We start from the raw sequence: 21,721 nt of genomic DNA on the forward strand, positions 1-21,721 counted from the left end.
TCGTAAGTGAAATACTTCAGTAAATAATTTAATAACGAATATCACACCCAAATGTATTTCTATGACATGCATGATTAATTAATTCAAGGAAGTTTTGCCGTACAATGCATTATCACGTAAGCGCGATTGGAGGAATGTTATGAGAATGTCCCGCTTTAGATTTAATACCGTATTCTCCCATTTTGTCATAATTATATTGTGTTAAGATACTGCATACTTAACTAGTTCACAGAGGCGTCGATTATGGGGGGCAGGGGGGCGATCGCCCCACCAATGAAAATATTGGGGGGGCAAACATATCATTTTGCCCCCCCAATAATTCCGCATGTGCTAAAAATAAAATAAGATTGTAATGTTACACAGAAATCAGCAAGCGCGATTGAGATACACAACTCGTTCTTCGTCTAAAATCGTGCTCAAAATGTCCACTTTTCAGATTGGAATATCAAAAAATTTCAGCTCGCGCTTCGCGCTCGCATCATTTTTGTAACAAAAACCCATAATTTCCATGATTAAATAGGTAAATATGGTCCCGTTTTCAGTTCTAAACCTCAAAAGAACTCCCACTTCGATTTGCAATAATCTTTTGTTGGATATATATATCTTGTTCTTTATTAAAAACGTCCATTAAACTCTTTTTTTTCCAGATCGAAATATAAAAATTTCAGCTCGCGCTTCGCGCTCGCATTAATCTGCTGGAGAGATATATATGTATATATATATATATGTGTTTGTGTGTGTGTGTGTGTGTGATCGAGCGCCTTTGGAAAATTGATTCATGATTTTGCCCCCCAATCTGAAAAATGGATCGACGCCCCTGCTAGTTCATCATCATTACAATGTTGTGATTGCTTTCAGCTAGGTTTAGGTCTGTTCAGTGGTGTTGATCTTCTTTTTTTTGCGTAATCGCTGGTACAAATTTAGTTTCTGAAAAAGAGATAATGATTTTTTTCATATGGTGGAGCGGTAAATAGTTATTTAGTCTGCAGACTTCTATTTCATTTTTTCATACCATCTTAGAGAAAATTGTGACTTTTTTTGGTCTGGGTTGCAAGATAATGGTTTTGCATTAGGGTTACGGAATAGGAATAATGTTTAGGACTTACAAATTGGCCCGTGGGTTTGGGAAAATGGGGGATTTTACGCTTGTAAAACATGAAGAAGGACCACTGAATGTGTACTGAGCGCCAACAAACCAATGAACCATGCCCGATGACCAATGTATTGATGTTTCTGGTGCACTCTATGTATTGTTTACTATCAGCGATTTGCGCATACAATATGTGAAATCCCCAAAGTTCGCAAGGTTATATTTTAGTGCCGAGTGGATTCATGAATAGCATTCTTCTGGGATATTTTAAAAACTATTTTTAAAGATATATTGTAATCAGCAAACCTATAGATTATCAAACATTAAAAATGGGGTAAGGGGGGGGGTTAATGTCACAATTTCTACTTTTTAACAATACACAATGTGTCCTCGGGACGTTTTTCCCCAGCACGAAAGTATTTTTATTCTCCCCCCCCCCCCCCCCGTCACATAAAATCTTCGCTCCTTACGCTGACATATAGCTGCCTATACACAGCAAACGCGGAGTGGGGTCGACTGGTGATTGAGAATATACAAATTTGCTCCTTGATAATAAATTCGTTGGAATGATTGCTTCGGCGAAACTTAGTTGGGGCGCCCTGGATAATATGCCTCTGAATCTACCAGAAAGTGTAAAAGTTAGTTTACATTAAATGCAAATATGTCTGACCTATACAGTGAAAACGTACATGACCATGCAAGGCAGAATGATAATGCTGCGCACGTGGCGCCCGATATAGGGCTTCATCTTTGAGTGAAGAATAATCTCGGGGATAGACATTATCATTCGCATCGTTGACACTTTCTCCCGCGATCTGTTACTTACAATTTACATGTATTTGCCATAAAGACGGACAAACGCACGTTACAAAAAACACAAAATTTCGGGAAAAAATGATATCCAATGCGCGCCCTGGAATTCCGGAATTTACATATTGCAATACAGTATGACAGAGGTGCATTTGTGCGAACACAAAGGCCATGAGCGTAAGTTAAAATATAGTTTTGACTAGATCTAGCCCTTGAAATTGACTACATTGTAACAATCCAGTAAATATAACCATCCAAAAAAAAAAAAAAATCCGGCGAAAATAGGGGGGGCGCGCGCCCGGGGCGCCCCCCTCTGGATCCGCCACTGTCGAAGGTTTTTACACCCCAGAACCTGAACACGAGACGGGCCAGTGAAGCTGAAGCTGGCATATCGCTTTAGAACCACACCAGCTCGGCGATGGCGGTTCATTCTCACATCACATAAACATATATCGCTCGATTCGGAGTCCATTAAAAAAAATCATGTCTCAGTCATATACTCACGTTCAATTGTTCAGCACTCCACGGCAATAGAAATCCATTTTTAAAGCTGCAATCTCATGAAAATATATAATGGCGGCCCGAATGACGAATTCCACCCCCTCTCTCTCTCAATCACACAACACGATGCGATCCGCAGATCATCAAGAAGCGCAGTGAAAAACAGTGTTTGCATGTGCGACGTGCTTGCATATATATATATGCATATGATGTTCTGAGCTGAGGCGAGCTTCGCAGAAAGCGAATAACCCCAAGAAAAGATGGAGGGGGTGATGGGGTGTGTGTGTGGGTAGGTTGTAGAGAGAGGTTAATGTTATGTGCGACAGATTCTGGATAGATTTGACCATCCAGATGATAGCTACAAAAGTCATAGGCGGATCCAGGGGGCCGGGCCGAGGGGCCCGCCCCTTCCCCTTTATTAGCGGAGCAAAAAAAAGGGGGGGAAGGGAAAAGAGAGGAGAAAAAAAGAAGGGCAAACATAACAGGAGGAAGACGAGTTAATAAAATAAGATGAGGGAAAGACTTGGAAAATAAGTTTAGAAATATTTCATGTCACTATATATGCGAGCTTCGCGCTCGCAATGTCTTTTAGGTGATGTATATCTTGGTCAATAAAGAGCTTAAATATCAAATTTTGAAGTCAATATATAAAACATATTTCAGCTCGGAAATCGAACTTTCATTATTTTCTTTGATTTAAAATTTTATTTTTAAAAAGTGCTCTGTAAAAATTTATGTTTTATCTTCTGAATGTTAACATTTTCTGCTCACGCCGCGCGCTCGCAAAATTTGATTTGTCAGATACCTGTTATTTTCCTGTATCATTCCATAAAATTCTCAAATATCCTTATTTTGATTGGTGATTTGATATGTATATCCCCATATTAATTCTATAACAAACTACTTAAATCCCAATTTCATGACAGTTTATCAAAAATTTCGGCTCGCGATTTGCGCTCGCATTGATTGTTGAAAATATATTAACTTATGCATCTTATTAATAATTACAAACGTGCTTTAAATGTCAAGTTTTCAGGCAATAATAAAGTAACAGATTTCTCGTTCTCATTATATAGGCTTATTACATTGATAAATAAGATATCAATTTAATAATCAAATTGACCCTATTTCAGAATGGACAAGTTTCATCTCCCGCTTAGGAAGCCCTTAGGAAGAGAAATAGGAAGATAGTCATCATTTTCATATGATGACATATAAGTTTCTTAGAATGTCCCTGTCCTATCATTCCTATGTCAGAACTAATTAAGTATTAATAATGAAACATATCAGATTTATTTCAACTGTGATTCATTTCCACTTCACAATTTTCCTACAAAGTGCTTGAAATACAGAGCCTTTTTCAGATCGGAATATCAAATATTTTAAGCTCGCGCTTGGTGCTCGCTTTATTGATTTTCATGATGAAAAAATATATTTAGAATTCCCAGATTCTAGGTCAAAGTCATAAAGTTAGGTTTATATTCTATGGTCAAAATCTGAAACACGAGCGCGCATGTTTATTCAGATACGCAGCTTGTTCTCTATTTAAATCAATATGAGCCTATATATCCAGTTTCAGATCAGAATATCAAACATTTTCTTCTCATGGTTTGCGCTCGCATTATTAATGTAATAAGATACCAAATTATAGAAAATTTTGTTAGTAATTAACAAAACATGGAGAGAGTGTCCCGTTTTTAGGTTTGAAATCTCGTTTTTTTCTGCTCGCGCTTCGCGCTCGCATCAATTGTTTGGTTCTATACTTATACCGTTCATGATTACAAAAAGTGCATAGCGTTAATTTTTTTTGGCCGAAACGTAAAAAAAATTTCAGCTTGCGCTTCGCGCTCGCATTATTTATATAAATAAATATGTATTGTCTTGATTGCTAACTGCAAAACGTCCTTAACAGGTCCCTTTTTGACAAGGCCAGAACGCATTATAATAATTTCTGCTCGCGGTATATACATACTCATCTTGTTCAGGTTCACATATATTGCCCAGAATGATAAATTTTTAGGACCAAATACATGAAATTTCACAATTGTTTTGCTTGCACTTCGCGCTCACACTATTTAAATAGGGCTTATGAAATTAGTACACATTTACGTTGTTTATAAGAATAAAGATTTTAAAACTGTTAGTACATGGGCGTTTTACCCCTCCCCCAAAAAAATCACGATCAAGAAAAAAAAAGAGAAAAGGAAAGGGATAAGGGTGAAATATAATATTATTTTCCAAATCTTATGTCAAAATCTATCACGAACTTGCATTTTTGTAATAAAAATGTCAAAACTTTTGCTCGCAACTTCTTATTAATTGTACGCGATACGCCATATCGAGCTCCTCAAAATTTTTAGGCTCATTGCGCCGATGGGACAATTACCCCTTTAAAGAAACAAACAAACATCAACTTTAAGCGGCCGATCGGGGAAAATATGGGTGAAAAAAATTGCCCCCCCCCCCCTATTGGCGGAGGCTGGATCCGCCCCTGAAAGTGCTAACAATTTCCAGTTTTCAGGCCTTGACATATATAGCAACAAATTTCGCGCTCACATTTAATAGCATGATTAGGCTTATTTAAATGAAAAATATCAACATTATGAATTCCTATAATATTGAAGTGTCCATTTTTCAGACAAGACAAGTTTCATCTCGCACTTAAGAAGAGAAACAGGAAGATGGTCATTATTTTCATATGATGACGAATGTTTGGTCCTATATGTCAAAATTATAATGAAAATATCAGCTCGTGCTTCGCGCTCGCATGCAATCCATATCACACTTTTCCTACACAGTGCTTGAAATAGCGCTTAAATTGACCCCTTTTCCGGTCGGAATATCAAATATTTTAAGCTCGCGCGCTTCATGATCGTATTATTGATTTTCATGATAAAAGATGTATTTAGAATGCCCAGATTCTTGGTCTAAACCTATGTTTATTCAGATATGCAGGCTGTTCTTTATTTAAAACGTGCTTAAAATATCCAGTTTCAGATCAGAATATAAAAAATGGCATGCGCTTCGCGCTCGCATTATATATATAGGCAGATACTCAATTGCCCAGTTTTCATGATTTACAAAGTATGAATAGAGTGTCCCTTTTTAAGTTCTAAATCTCCCTTTTTTCCACTCGCGCTTCGCGCTCGCATCAATTGTTTAATTCTTTTGCTTTTGAGGACAATTCTTTATTATCAGAGGGGCAATTGCCCCCCCGCGCTCAACATAAGTAATGCAGTTCTGTCAAGAAAACATTTTCATATCACGTAGAACATTTAGTATTCATTTCTGTTTTAATGTTTTCTTGGATACGTTATCACAATATTTTAAAAAGAACGTAAGTGGACATTTTTAATATAGGGGCCTCATTGTGGAAATGTTGAACATGAGGAATATAATATAGGCCTAATTCAGTGCAATTCAAGTTTATTCAATGTAAGGCTACACAGGAAATCAAGCATTATTGACAAAATTGAAATTGATGGCGGCCTCATAAGAAAGAAATTTGTGGCATAAATTATGAAGAATGATTATCAAGCCTTCGGTGCAATGCAGGTTGCAGATGCAATAGACAGCAGTTGAGTATAATCGGAATAAGCAATTTCGTCATGTGAGCGAGTATGCTTAACATTTGGAGTATGAAATGCAATTCTTTTGAGATAAGAGTGGCTTTCAAGATGATGGTTGAACGAGATATTGTATTGTCTGAAAGATTACCGCTGTATTTTGTAATCTAAAAATACTGTATTTTAACATTTTGTAGGAAAATATACGTGAATTATGTCAATTAAACATCTAGAATTGACCAATGATGAGGGGCACCTGTCACAACGGTGCCATTAACCCCTTCCCCATAACTTGAAATATATCTAAATGCCCCCCTCCCCCATCCGAAAAAAACAGAAACAAAAAGGAAGGTCATCACCATAAAAATCACGGGGGAGAGAGAGCTTGAGAAATTGTACACATTGTTCTTTTGTACCCCCCCCCCCCCTCCGATCACCGGCGCTGCTGAAACAAAGAAAAGTTTTTCAGTCCCACCTCAGTCATGTCAATATTGTAATATTAGGATTGGAACCATGTAATATACCCTCAAATTGCGCGATCACAACGAAAATTTGCATGATGGTGGAGAATGACGTAATCTACGCAGTTGCATTGGTAAATTTCACTGAATTCATATTTTTATTTTATATGAATTAATTTTGCTAATTTATTCATGAAATCATACTTTTTGCTCTGATTCACTAAATTAAGCCCCTAGAATGCTATTTTTTGGTGAAAATATTCTTTATAGCATTCCCAACAATTGTGAATGAAAAAAAATCTGGTACCAAGACCGATTTCTTATGTATTTTTTTTTCTTATGTATTTTTTTAATTGTTTTTTTCGATGGAAATCGTTCCAGGCTTAATTCTGATCATAAAAAAGGCAAAATTAATTAAGTTTAATCAGTAAAAGTAGAAATAATGATACATTTATGAATTTTGGCTAATATACACAATCTGCAGTGGATTTGTACATGAAATCACGTTTATGAGCAATTTGGGGTCTGACATGCACTTACATAATGTTGCGTAATGTCGTAACTGCGTACCCGGGCGTCACAAATTTGGTCTCAAAATTTGCGCGAGACTTTAAAGTAAAAGGTCTGTGAGCGGCGAGGTCAAAAAAATTTGCGCAGCAGATATATCGCGAAAATTTAGTTAATTAAGCCCCCCCCCGTACAACCGCACAAAGACAAAAGGGACTTCTAACTTTTTGAAAGATTGCCATCATGCGGTTGAAATTGTGCATGCATATGGCTTGCCGATTAGACTACGCCTACTTCTCACAGTTCACTACATTTCATTGGATAAATCACAAGGCAGTTGGGAAACGTCATGCGAATGAGGGATGCCCATTGGTTATTTTGAACAGCCGCGGCTTTTACAACATTATCAACATCGATACTCGCTATGCAATTCAGTTTACACGCAATATTTGATGCAGCTACACGTTACGACTCACTCAACTCGCCGATCAAAGTAACGTTAGAATTTCAAGTTTTCTGACTCTACACATAACATTAAGTGGTGTTTAACTGTAAGTATACTATTCTCTTCTAATACATTAGAAATGCAAGCAAGTTTGAGTACGAAATACGTCAAATTTATTTATTTTTACTTCAAAAACTTTACGCCCGCAAGTGCGTGGCAGTTGTGCATGAGGAATTTTATTGAGTGTGAATGTGATGTATGAAGGGACTGCACTGGCGGCTAGCCCATGTCTGCGCACCAAGTAAAACTAACCTAAGTTAAGGCTAAGATTAACCATGAATTTCTTCTAAGTTCCACAAAATTTTTGGTTGATCATATTGTTTATAATTCTAACGAGTAAGTGTGCCAGATTATCTCATGAACTTTTAAAGGTACGATAATACGCCAGTGGCGGACTGTACCAGCCTGGAAGAAGAAGAGAAATAGGAGTGTCTCAGTACTAGTAATAGAACTAGTAATAGAAATAGGACCTAACTTTATATGTTTTTCTTTGAAAAACCGAGGCTCGAGTCGAGCAGAGACAGAGTAGAGTGTCAATTTAACCTAGATAGGCCTAGATGGATAAAAAATGGTGACCCATGATGGCATGAATGATGTCTGCGCACACATTCACTTTTACTTTAGTTTTAAAACTTTTTAGTGAGTCCACCACATAGCATAATCTAAGCATCGTATCTGCGAAAATTTTCATCAATTTTTCGTCTCATTTGTGCAGAAAATTAAGCAGATCAGATTTCCATATTTTTCTCGGCGACTCCGATTCAATCCGTGTATATATCGATGAACAACGAATGCGATGATTTTACATAGGCTAATTTGCACCCGTCTTTTGAAACCGACCACCCGCGGTACACTAAGTTTATGGCCGATTCTTGTCACGGTGGCGAAATATTTTTACTCTTTCAAATCAGTTATGTGATGTCAACATGCTAAATGATCGTCTCACTACTTCCACTGCGAGCTCCGGCACATGATTCGACGATTGACGACGGATATTTGTTTTAATATACAGCCACACGCGTGTGTCTTTACCATCCAGCCACAAGCGTGTGGTTATATCCAGAACACCTATCTGTGGATACCGCCACACGCCGCCAGTAACGTCTACTACTGCGCTGCGCTAACGCTGTATGGGTCTGCCGCCGCCGCGAAGGAAGCCAGAATCGACACAAGTAGAAAAAGAGAATTTGCTGTTAAACAGACGACCGTTTGTAACAAGACAAGAAAAGCAAGGAGAGAAGACGGTGAGAATGAAATTGAAACGATCTAAGGATAGCAAAGGGGTTTAGAATGTAAGAATTTATTGAAGAAATGAGGTTATTTTGATCGTGATATAGACGGTCAGACCTACATACCAGTACGTGTTTTACTGTTATTACTGGTGGCGTGTGGCGGTATCCACAGATGGATGTTCTGGATATAACCACACGCGTGTGGCTGTATACACTGCCTTGTTTTAAAGCTGTTTCCTATCGGATTTCTTGGTTTTTCAGCGGGGTTTGGGTTTGGTCAATACAATTTTGATTAATTCTACTGAATTTTTACTTTTTGTTCTTTTTTCTCGTAAAATCAATTCTTACCGTTTCTATGGACACTGTGTCTACTCTCCAGCGCGTATCGTTTGGAATACGCAATAATTTTAACGCGCGCAAGGTGGTCGGTTTCAAAAGAGGTGGTCGATATGTGGTAGTCTCACCATACCGACCACCTTGTGTGCATTAACTTATTACAAAAATAAATGATGTGCGCAGGAGTGCAGTCTCCATATATGAATCGATTTTATGAGAGAACAAAGAGGGATGATGATATGGTAGATTCAAAGAAGTTTGTAGAATTTATCAAAATTCAATTGATAAGGCCCGAACCCCAATGCAAGTGCAAAACAGTTGTATTCATGTATTGCAGGTGTAATACAGTTTGTAGTCATTGTGCATGTTCATGATGTTGTGGAACGTCTAGTTTTATTAGAATCGCGCAGATGTGTGTACATGTAGGATGGGGGGGTCGGGTGTCCGGACACTTTATATTTTTGAAGCCTTCTTTTTTGTCTTTGGATTACACTATAAATACGAATTCAATAGTTGTAATCATCTTCTATTTTGTTCTCTATATTTCCTGACATTTTGTACTAAAAATTGATAAAACTTCTCTTGTAAATTTTGCCAATTGACTTTCTAAAATTGATCGTCCGGACACACAACAACTGGGTATATGTGCAGACTTGGGACACCTGTCCTTACCATGCTGTTACTGCTGTTGCAGCTGGGTTATTTTGGGGTCCCTTGTCTGCATACAGAAAAAATTTACTTCATATCAAATATGGATTTCATTAGAATTCATATTTGAAAAAGTTAGCTGATATTGTTCCTTTATGTACAGGTTACAAGTGTGCCAAAATTCTCAAATATTTTAGCAAAAAGTCTAATTAGATCTGAGTAGTCTATCATATCGACTCCAGTTTGAAATTTAAATAATTGTGCCGTATATTCAGGACACACAATTTAGGGATTTTCATCCAAAATGCCAGTGTCGGGTTCAACGATCATTCTTGCTTCTTCTAGGACAAACATGTCCGGATGCACCAGCTAATTGCATTGTGTTACTTACATGTACCATGATAGTGTGATGTCTACCACCACCACTGCAGTGTGTATGGGATAGATGTACATCTATCAAGAAGCCAGAAAAAGATTCCGCGGAGCATATGCAGATGGGATTAGACTGATTTTTTGCTCCACTTTACCTATATTTTTGTTGATAACATATTCAACCCAAGGTCAAATGTCTTTTTTTTTCATTATCTGTCGAGGTGTCATACCCTGATAATTAACACAGCAAAATCCAAGTGACTAGTGAAAATATGTACAGTTGTATATTTTTTTTACAGAGGTTGATGTCCTGTAATTCCTGTGTATGGCATGTGATATCTTGGACTTGGCCCGCCAATGTTTAGTGCCTTATGGTCATTGATTTCAACTCTAGTGCATCACTGGACTGAAATTTACCCCAAGAAGCAAGCATGGCATTCAAAACATGGTACAATTAATGTTTTGAAGGCAGACATATAAAAATGTTGACATGACTTCTCGGTGTAAATTTCAATGAAAATTTTCTTTTAATTGAAATTAAAATTGATTTTTAATTGCCGATATTGAATTCACTAATTATCATTCATTTATTTTCTTCTTAATTTCTCTCATAATCCCCCCCCCCCTGCAGATAGAGACGCCCATTTTTTATCCTGTTGGACTGTGTGTGACTTCATTCTGAAATAATGGAAGATTTTATCAAGATAGAAAAGTTGGGTGAAGGTGAGTCATTATGTCCTTGAAGGACAAGTCCACCCCAACAAGAACTTGATTTGAATAAAAAGAGAAAAATTCAACAAGCATAACACTGAAAATTTCATCAAAATCGGATGTAAATAAGAAAGTTATGGCATTTTAAAGTTTCACTTCATTTCACAAAACAGTTATATGCACATCTCGGTTGGTATGCAAATGAGGAACTGATGATGACATCACTCACTATTTCTTTTGTATTTCATTATATGAAATATTTTCATTTTCTCGTCATTGTCATGTGAAATGAAGTTTCATTCCTCCCTGAACACGTGGAATTCCATTATTTTAACATTTTGTGCTTCAGGCAAGGAGGTCTTAATCGTCAAATTCATAAAAATTGAAATATTGTATAATTCAAACAATAAAAAACAAAAGAAATAGTGAGTGACATCATCAACTCCCTCATTTGAATGTAACTGGCTCGTTCATATAACTATTTTGTTGAAAATAAGCGAAACTTTGAAATGTCATAACTTTCTTATTTTACATCCAACTTTGATGAAATTTTCTGAGGTGGACTTGACCTTTAAGACCCATGCAACTTGAAGGGGAAGTTCACACCAAAGAAAAGTTCGTGGAATACTGCTCGCATATGATGTCACAAATCAAAATTCTGATAAATTTTTAAAGTCTGATGGATTTTTCTCAAACCTTTGGCAATATTTTTAATTATTTTTTTCTGCTATTTTTACAATTTTTGTCAGAGTGAACTTCCTCTTTTAAAGATAAATGAAAGAAGTTGCAGTAAACACAGATTTCACGAGAAAGTTGGTAAAACCAGGCTTTATTGTTTCTACATGTATATCATCAAGGATCTAGATCTGGTACAGTGACATAATTGTGCTGTTTTTTTTTTTTTTTTTTTTTGAAGTACAGTAATCACATTTAATGTGTCTTTTCATATGACAGGTACATATGGTGTTGTATACAAGGGCAGACACAAAAAGACTGGAAAGATTGTCGCGCTGAAGAAGATTCGACTTGAGAGTGAAGAGGAAGGGGTTCCCAGTACTGCCATCAGGGAAATATCATTACTTAGAGAGCTCGACACTCATCCAAATATTGTTCTGTGAGTATTTAATCAGTTCTAAAAGACCATTGTTTTTAGACCAGATTAGCCAACATATTCTTTTCATCTACAAATTTATCAAATTTGCTTTAATTGAATCAAATCGATTCCTGGCATACCAAGAGATACAAAATACTTTAACTACATGTATTGTGGACAAATCAATTCCCAAAACTTCATTGTGCAAAATATTTATTTATCTTGTTTATATCATATTTTTAGGTCAAAAGTTTCCCCGAGTTGATTTGTGCTGCCCAACAGAGGTGTGGTGTAAACTCTAAATTCCAGACTTTTGTATTGAAATTGTGTAAAAAATTATTCAATTTTTAGTTGCCTTTGGGGGCCATGTATACCGGGCACCTGCCGATATGTATTGAAATTGTGTAAAAAATGATTCAAATTTTTGTGCCTATTGGGTCCTGTTCTCAAATAATGCACAGTTAACACGTGTTCAACTCTTCCCCCCCCTTGCAGATTGGAAGATGTTCTAATGGAACCCCAGAGGCTCTATCTAGTCTTTGAATACCTAACAATGGATCTCAAGAAATATATGGAATCACTTAAAGGAAAACAGATGGATCCAGCACTTGTCAAGGTACTGACACATTTATATGTTCAAATGACCAACTGCCTTATGTATAACTAATGACCACTGCCTAAAGTGATGTTCGTATAGGCTCCACTCCACTTCACTACTGCTACACTAGGCTACACCAACCAAACATCAAGGTGGTGAACTCGCTCTGACTCTCCGAGTGACAAAGGTGGGACTAAATGCATATTTATTGTAAAACTCATGCACCAAAACGACCTTAAAAAGAATAAAAACTTATCTTCTTACTTTCATTCCAATTTCACTCCATATCCATCCTCCGGTTAGTCTCAAAATTGGTGATTTAGAGCTAGTAACAGTTTCCTCACATTTATTAATTCACTGCCGATTCCAAAACATCGCAAATTGCGCATGCGCGGAAATCACAGCTCAATTCATGAATATTCATAATAGGACTATATAAATATATATCGAGATTGTTTCGCATTTGAATCAGATTCCGATGTATAGTCCTACAGAGGAAGATGGATATGGAGTGAAATTAGAATGAGAAGTAAGAAAATAAGTGTTTTTATTCTTTTAAGTTCGTTTTGGTGCATGAGGTTTACAGGGCAAGTCCAAGAAAAGGTCACCCTAGAAGGCAAAATTTCATCTTTAATTTAAGAAGTTATCTTTGGTGGAGTAAGAAAGCCTAAATGTGGAATTTTAAAATTTCATTAAGAAAAATGTGATAATATGCATATTTATGCTAATTTGGGTCACCTAATTTGCATAATTGGTAAAATGGGCGTTACGTATGGGACAATTATAAAAACTCATAGAAAATAAAAACAAAACTTGTGAGATTTAGTCATAGGTGGGACATGGACCCCCTAACATCTTAATACTTATGAGGGAAAAAAGTGGTGTCATCTAATTAATTATGCAAATTAGGTCTTGTCCAAGGATGGAATGTCCCATACGTAACATTTTGAGGATGTTTTTTTAAGTTATTTCTCATAATACAATACTTTTATTGTTGCATCTCTGGGAAGTTCTAATTTATAAAGTATGAAAATGTTATACCACAAAAAGTTTCAAAAATAGAGTTTACTTTTTAATTAAAAGTTAATTAAAAAATTGTTACGTATGGGACAACATGTTACGTATGGGACATTTACACACAATGTCAATGGGGAGATTTGTGTACAAAGTGAATGGAGAAAAAAATTTCAAGAGTGCTCTAAACAGTGATTATTTACCTTTTCTTTAGTTTTTAAAGACTGATTTGTTATAAATACTGATTAATGAAAACAACTGAAGCGAAAAAATTTTGAAAATGGAAAAATATGAAAAAAATAAAAAACAATAGAAATACATAAGAAATTCATGAAACCATGAAAAACAAGAAAAAAAAATGTTAAAATGGCTAATTTCCTTTTCAGTCATATCAAATATGTCTCAATAGAACATTTGAAAAGACAGAAACTCTTTAGTTATTTCTATATTTTAAATTATTTCAATTTTTTTAATTATGGGGAAAATTGTGTACATTCTCTATGGGGACAAAATGTCCCATACGTAACTGTCCCATACGTAACATGTCATTAATTTGTTTAATTAGAGTCTGTAATTAGAGGGATTTGACTTATGACATGAAACTTGCCTTAGATATACTAGAGTATTGTGAATTCTATCACACTAAGTTACAAGTTGTCAAATGAAATACTTTCAGAGAATTCTCAACTTGAAAAAAATGTTCTAAAAATTGTCTTTTTTCTGCGTCCCATACGTAACGGCCCATCTTTTCTCTCTAAAAGGTCAAGGTCATATGTCACCATTTTTTCCATGATTATTCTTCTCCTAGATGTCTACCATCATGAGGGTATTCAATCTAATCAAAGTCAATTAACACTATTTTTCAGGTCATTGAAGCCTCTGAAATGTCCCATAGGTAACGCGCGCGAATTCTTGGACTTGCCCTACAATGAATTGCATTTAGGCCTAACTTTGTCACTCGGGAGTATCAGAGTAAGTTAACCACCTTGATGTTAGGGTATTAAGTGTAGCGGTATTGAAGTGGAGTTGAGCCTACATGTATACGAACATCACTTGAGGTAAATGACCACCTGAATACAACATTACCCATGAATATAGTTTCCTCACCCCCCCCCCCCCCTCTCCTTTTGCTCATTAAAAATGTGATCAAACAAGGAAGATAGAGTAAAAAGTATGTGGTCAGAAGGTATAACCCTCATTAGTCAGCACAGAGTTTGAGAGTTTCTATCGAGTTTGTAATTCAGTATAATGTCGTTTGGACTTTGGAATTAACTAGATAGTTATGAGAAAGAAAATGGCTCTGTTCAGAAAGAAGAAATCTTGGAAATTTTGTTTGGTGTTTTTTTTAAATATATATGTTGCAGGTTGTACTCCTTCCTTATAATTTCTTTTCATTTGTTCGATTCCTTCTTTTTCCTCAGTTTTTCCTCCATTATTTCCATGTGATGGGGCAAATATGAAACCATCTGTTGTCTCTTATTAGTACTAGTATAAGTTCATTTTAACAACCTACTTAGACTTGTATGAATATCATTCAGTATTTTCAACTTGGAGAATCAAGGAATTGAAAACAAAATTATTTTGTCTTTATCTTTTAGAGCTACCTTCATCAGATGGTTGATGGCATCAAATTCTGCCACTGTCGTCGTATCCTGCACAGAGATCTCAAACCTCAGAACCTCCTCATAGACAACAACGGTACAATAAAACTGGCAGATTTTGGGCTTGCAAGAGCATTTGGTATTCCAGTCAGAGTTTATACACATGAGGTAAGTCAAAGACTTGTTTCAGAAAATTTGTTTTAGTTTTCAAGATTCACATGCATTTCTGCTCTTTAATCAGGTTTACAGGTGTAGATTCTTGTCAGCGGGGACTGTATGTACCATTTGCATGACTATTTGTGTATACATAGTCTCATCCATTCTCAGACTACATGTATTTTGTGTATAATTTCTGCTGTTCATGTACAGTAATTGCAAAAATTCTACACACATGGTCAGATGAGTGTTCAATAGCCAACTACTACTCCCTTTTGGAAACTCCCTCTTTGTGTTATGAAGGCCCCACTGCCACATACGGAGGTACTGACCAGACAGCTCTCTAACAATTGTCATGATTTATCCGAGGGATATTTGATGATGATCATGGATTCTATATAGCGCTGGTGTCCTCATCAACTTGTGGCGCTTGCTCAAAATTAGGAAATGTCTCACAAGTTTCAATTTCTTTAAAAAGTGCTTACACTGTAAAATCATCGCTCAATTGAAATACTGTCCTATTAGTGCTACAATTATTTTATTCTTGGGATGTTTGAGTAGGGAACAGAAAGGTCCAACTTCAGGTAAGACTCGAAAGTTGATTGGTTCTCAGCTCTCCCGATAAATTTGATCTTAAATTTAATCAATTTATTCTGTGAACCATGTCACAATAGAAATAACACAAGATTTTGTTTTGTCGTACATGTATGTATTCTAATTGAAATCATGAGTACAGGTCAAATCACATTGGAAGCTCTCGATGATGAATTCGGCAGTCAAATATGATCTTCTGATCGTTTTTCTTTTTTTTTCATTCCTCATCAGGTGGTCACACTATGGTATCGCGCTCCCGAGGTTCTCCTAGGGGCCACAAAGTACGCCTGTCCCGTTGACATGTGGAGTTTGGGTTGCATCTTCGCCGAAATGGTCACTAAGAGACCCCTCTTCCACGGCGACTCTGAAATCGATCAACTCTTCAGGATATTCAGGTTAGTTAAGGCCAACGCACACCTTACGACTTTTCGCGATCTGATTTTGGAACAAATTGCATTTTGCTCATTTTCTGAAAATGTGAATGGAAAGTACCATTTTATTTGAGGTTAAAATTAATTTGAAAAATACTAATATTACCGTTTTGAAAGTTTGCAAGCCTTTATTTCAGAGCAAAGGCCAAAATAGTTTCAAATCGTAGCCAGTCGTACGACTGCTATGACGTCAATAAGAGTAGATATTTAAATCGCTTTTATTTTAAGAAGGATGATAGCATAGTCACAGATTTGAACATAGGCTTTCATATGATGATTTAGAATGTTCCACAGTAAGGTATTCCAAGTCTCAATGTTAGCATCAAATTCTACTACATTTTATTGTGAAATCGGGTCGCAGACCAATCGTAAGGTGTAGGGTCGTCTTTAATCAACTTTGACGGGTCATGACCCTTCACCTCAAATCTGGAAAAGAGTCACAAGGCAAGGTTTTCTGTAATTTGCCAGAATAGTAGTTTGGTCTCCATAAACAAAATTTAGAATATTTGTCTGGAAAAGTAATTCTTTTCTCCTATCTGTCAAAATTTAAAATAACACAATTTTTTTTCTTTTACACCATTTTATCCAGCAATGGTTATGCAGACAGAGTAATTGTATGTATGTGCCATGCTTAGGTGAAGCAAACTTCAAATCTTGTTTCCTCAGTATATTGTGTAACTTACTGTAATTATTTGTCATTAATGAGGGATATTATTTTAAAAACTATACAAAATTTAATACTTTGGATGATTGGACCTGCCTTTTTTTCTATTAATAATCTCAACATTCTTTTTGGGCATCCTACATATAAGTGTTTAGGTGAATGGTCACTTTTATTATACCTACAAAATGATGTGCAGTCACCTTTTTTTTTTTACTTCAAATCGTGTGTGTTGCACGATCATATTTGCTATCGATTTTGACATTTTCAGATTTTCCCCAATTTCTTGAGAAATATATTCTACATTTGGACATTTTCAGATTTTCCCAATATCTTGAGAAATATATACTACATAGATTGCAGTTTCCTGCTTGTGAAAGCCACTGAATGGTGAGATTGTTTTGTCCTTACAAATAGTTTCTATTCCCAAGAGATTGAGCAGTACGCTCTGCGCAAAAATAACCATGTGAATTTTTCATTTCATTGATTGCAGAACACTTGGTACACCGACCGAGGAAACATGGCCTGGAGTAACCCAACTCCAGGACTACAAACCTTCCTTCCCCATGTGGACCGAACCAAACCTCAAAGGCGCAGTCAAAGGCATGGGTGCTGAGGGATTAGACCTTCTGAAGGTGAGTGCTCGGGAGCCGATTTCACAAAAAAAGATTTTGATAGTGATTTTCACCAACAGGTGTTATAAGCTACCACAAATCCTTGCATCTGATTGGCTGAGAGCAGATTAGTCGTTGAAAATCACTGACAAAACTTTTCATGAAGCCTTTCCCCTTACCCTTGCGAAGGGCAGGGCTCTAGGAAGCATTTCATAAAGTTTTCGTTCGTGATTTTTCACATGTCATATGCTATTATATACCTCATACTAAGATTGTTATCTCTGATTAGTCAAAACTGCATCATGTGACGCGGTGCTATTCCGTCTATCATCGTCTCGAGGGTTTGACTTATTGTACATTTCTTCTATCATACCCTCTGATAGTGCCCGTAACCCCTGAGAGCGATGCAAATAGTGTATTTAGCTAAATTTCATAAATGTATCATTTTTACTTTTACTGATTAAACTTAATTTATTTTGTCTTGTTTATGATCAGAATTAAGTCTGCAACAATTTACATCGTAAAAACAGTCAAAAACATAGAAATACATAAGAAATTGAAAAAAATGTGATTTTTTTTAGTACATTTGATTGGTATCCTACAAAGAGTCTGTGACTAAAAAAAAATTAGCAGTTTTGAGGCAGTATGATAGTTGATTAGAGCAAATGTTTTATTTCATGCATAAATTAGCATAATTAATTCATTGAATGAAAATCTTATTTCAAAAATATTGTAGATTATATTGCACACTACCACTGCAAATGGTAGTGTGACGCTCGTGCGATTTTTTTTAAAAGTAAATTTGCCACATAAACTACAAGCCAGTATAAAAAAATATAAATCTGAAAGCTATACCTGAATGTCACGAATTTGGTCTCAAAAGTTGTGCGAGACTTCAAAGAATAAAGTAATGATATTATGCAGGGCTATAATTTTGCGTTCCAGAAATATCTCGCGAAAGAGCATCGAGGAAGGAGGCCATCATGGCGCCCCTCCCCAGTCCTTTTACGGTTAATCAACCTTAATTTCAAGATTTTACAAACTTGTAGTGTATGCAACTTTTCTCAAATATTTAATTTTTTACATTTCATTATGCTTCATGGAACAAATATCTTCTCTTTTTTTTCTCTCCAGAGAATGCTAATATACGACCCTTCCAAGCGCATCACAGCCAAAGCCAGTATGGATCATCCATACTTCAAGGACCTCCCAGCCCGCATTATTCCTATCAGGAGTTAGGCTTCCAAATTCCTTTCTATATCTTCTCAAAGAAAAAGGACTTTGTTACATGGCAACATGTGGACCAATGCTCGTGGATGCGATGTCTTTATTCCAAACATGTTTGGTCTGTGTTCTGTCTGGTAATATTCCTCAGTGTGATGGTTGCGTTGGATCGCAAATTAATGGAAGTCCAGCCTGACCGGTTGGTTCGAGACATTTACGTACTGCTATCACCGTGTCTGGTTTTGGGCATTGTTGAATCAAATTTCAGTCACAATATTTTTTTTTGCTTTTCATTTACTTTGAAGTAATATTATTGATCATTTTTTGTTTCCCTTCTGTTGATAATTTATATTAATTTGTTATTTTGGTATTTAACTTTTATGTTATTGATTCTTTTCTTAGATTTTGATAATTTTTTTTTTGGGGGGGGGTTCGGTGTTGCAAAATTAATTTTTCAGATGGAAACAGAATAAACCTTGAATTGTGTAATGAACAGTGATGCTGCAAGCTTCTTTGTCAATTTGTGTTCATGTTAGTTTGGCCATGTGCAGAGCTGCCAAGTAGTACGGATTTTCCATATTTAGTACTGAAAAATGAGAAGAATACGGATGCTTTCATGCTAAATAATGATTTCTCAAGTTTCAGTTTTATGTGTTGTTGTCATATGGTATTTCTTTGAAAATACTGATTTCCTCACCAAAATACTGATTTTCAGCTTAAAAATACTGAAATGTTCTTGTTCAGGTTGGCAGCTCTGCATGTGGTATGCATGCCTCCCCATATTTGAATTTTGAACAAAAAATGATGTCAATGTTGTAAGCAGTTCTAAGATGCAAACCTGTGGTACAGTTTACAATATAATGTCAGGTTTCAAGATTTGTAAATACTGCCAATGGCGCATATTCGTGCAAGTGTTATATGAAAGAGACTGGCATCTGCGTTCACCCGAGGGCTAGTCACGAGTGTTTTTTAGGAAATGCACTTCATTTGTGCATCTGTCATGCACATTTCAACTTCAAAATTGAAAAGTGCTTGAAAGTCATCTTGCCACTTCAGCATGTGAATGAGTACTGTGTTCTCAAATCGCTTCCTTTTCTCAAAACTTGAATGATAACTTGACTATGGAAAGCCAATGGGTACTTTTCTATTTGTGATGGAAAATTTTATCAAAGTATCAATTTCATCTCCTTTTCTATCATTGTTAAAGATTCTCAATAACTGTGGCAAATGTACTTTGCTTTTAATTAAAAAAGTGGTGTTTTTGTATTGAAATAACAAGGAGGTTAATTGATTTCTAATTTTGTCAGAAATGTGTTTTTTTTTTCTTTTGGGTGTTCCACTTGACTTTCTGTAGTTTTGACTTATATGTATTGCTTATAAAATGCCTCAACTCAGTTCTGTTCCAACCCTGGGGTCTGTTTCATAAAACTTGCTATGATAACATATTTACAATAACGGTTTAAAGCTACTGAAATCCTTTAATCTGATTGGCTGATAGTAAGTTTGTGATGAAAATTGTGCATTTGGAAGTATAACAAAACAGAGCCTGGATATGTTGAATTGTGAATACTGCAATGTTGTGTATGAATGCGAGCTGAGAAAGTGAGATATATTTAAGAATGTTCATGTAGATGAAAAAGTGGTATTGTCGTCTTGACATGTTTATTACTGTGGTTTATCCTTCAACATCCTTCCACCAACAATGAGCATTCCATAATACAACAATAAATGCTTAATTAAATCCTGGGGAGCATTTCATGAAAGGACTTGTCGGACGTTTTATCCGACAAGTCCCATTTTATCCGACAGTTACTATAGTAACAGTGCCTCTCAGCCAATCAGAATCAAGGAATGATGTCAGATCTGACAACTTGTCAGACAAAAATGTTGATAAAACGGTCCCCAGGACCAAGCTTGACTGAACCTGCATGTACTTGTATCTATGGCAGGCCATCTTTGGCACTTTGCACTTAACTTTCCCAGTGAAAGTGGACAGGCCTGCCATAGTTAAGTATGATGTAATTTTTACTCTGTGAAATGTCTCTCTTGTGTTTTTTTTAATATGAAGAATCACAATGTATGTAAATTTCATGTACATGTATTGTAATCATTTAAGTCTGATGATGCAATCTGTGACAGTACCAACTTAGCTACTCGTATATTTGTACATATATGTCCATCTTGTACTATTTGAAGAACATATTAAATTTTGTCAAGTAGTAATTGAAATAGTTGTAAATAAAATCAAATTGTTCAGAGATAAATATTTCAAAGTTTGTTTATTTCCCCACACAATTCATTTATTTAATATTTGTATGTCTTGTTTGATAATATTCATCAACTTTTGTTATGAATACAAGCAATCGTGATTTCTAGTGTTAAAGGGGAAGTTCAACCTGAAGAAAACTTTGTTGTAAAAATAGCAGAAAAAATAGTAAAAAATATTGGTGAAGGTTTGAGGAAAATCCGTTAAAGAGTAAGAAAGTTATTAGGGTTCAAAGTTTTGGATTTGTGACGTCATAAACGAGCAGCTGCCCCATGTGTTAATGTAATATAAAATGCATGAATTTCAAATTTTTTATGGTTCCTGATAACTTAATGTTGTTTTCTATTCATGATCGGGTGTGAAATGATTTGTCTATTGATATACAAAAGGTACAGTGAACTGAAAACCATTCTCAATTTTCTGAAAAAATGACATCTCATCGATTTTTTACCATTCGCTTTGTAGGAATGCTGCTCGCATATGACGTCACAAATCAAATAATTGAAATTCTAATAACTTTTTAATTTGATGAATTTATCTCAAACCTTCGGCAATATTTTTTATTATTTTTTCTGCTATTTTTACAATAAACTTTTTTTCTCAGGGTGAACTTCCCCTTTAAAGGAATACTGAAGGCTGAAAATTATATGCCCTTTAATAGTAGATATCAGACAAACAAAGATTGACAATTTCATCAAGGTGGGCAAGGAATAACAAAGTTAAGACATTT

General features: G+C 35.8%; 2 protein-coding genes across 2 annotated transcripts in view; one reads left to right on the forward strand and one right to left on the reverse strand.

Annotated features, from left to right (window-relative positions):
* The window catches only part of LOC121431841 (paladin-like), a 69,216-nt gene extending 66,646 nt beyond the window's left edge, over positions 1 to 2,570 (reverse strand). The window contains exon 1 of the mRNA XM_041629601.1: positions 2,405 to 2,570. The gene's annotated coding sequence lies outside the window, so the exon portion shown is untranslated. The remainder of the gene's footprint in view (positions 1 to 2,404) is intronic.
* A 4,778-nt stretch (positions 2,571 to 7,348) lies between these two features.
* On the forward strand, positions 7,349 to 19,966 carry LOC121431660 (cyclin-dependent kinase 1-like). Its single transcript, XM_041629304.1, has 8 exons — positions 7,349 to 7,486; positions 10,660 to 10,751; positions 11,694 to 11,853; positions 12,328 to 12,448; positions 15,043 to 15,213; positions 16,027 to 16,190; positions 17,381 to 17,522; positions 18,636 to 19,966. Exons 2-8 carry the CDS (start codon positions 10,715 to 10,717, stop codon positions 18,738 to 18,740), a joined length of 900 nt encoding a protein of 299 aa, XP_041485238.1. The 5' UTR covers positions 7,349 to 7,486; positions 10,660 to 10,714; the 3' UTR covers positions 18,741 to 19,966.
* The last annotated feature ends 1,755 nt before the right edge of the window (positions 19,967 to 21,721 follow it).

Source organism: Lytechinus variegatus, chromosome 18 (assembly GCF_018143015.1).
Source record: "Lytechinus variegatus isolate NC3 chromosome 18, Lvar_3.0, whole genome shotgun sequence".
NCBI classification, from domain to species: domain Eukaryota; kingdom Metazoa; phylum Echinodermata; class Echinoidea; order Temnopleuroida; family Toxopneustidae; genus Lytechinus; species Lytechinus variegatus.

What these genes read in the sequence shown, in the direction of transcription:
- LOC121431660 (XM_041629304.1), top strand. Translation starts at nt 10,715, where the DNA reads ATGGAAGATTTTATCAAGATAGAAAAGTTGGGTGAAG. An exon ending in GATAGAAAAGTTGGGTGAAG is followed by an intron (nt 10,752 to 11,693) that starts GTGAGTCATTAT and finishes TTCATATGACAG; the next exon opens with GTACATATGGTGTTGTATAC. An exon ending in TCAGAGTTTATACACATGAG is followed by an intron (nt 15,214 to 16,026) that starts GTAAGTCAAAGA and finishes ATTCCTCATCAG; the next exon opens with GTGGTCACACTATGGTATCG.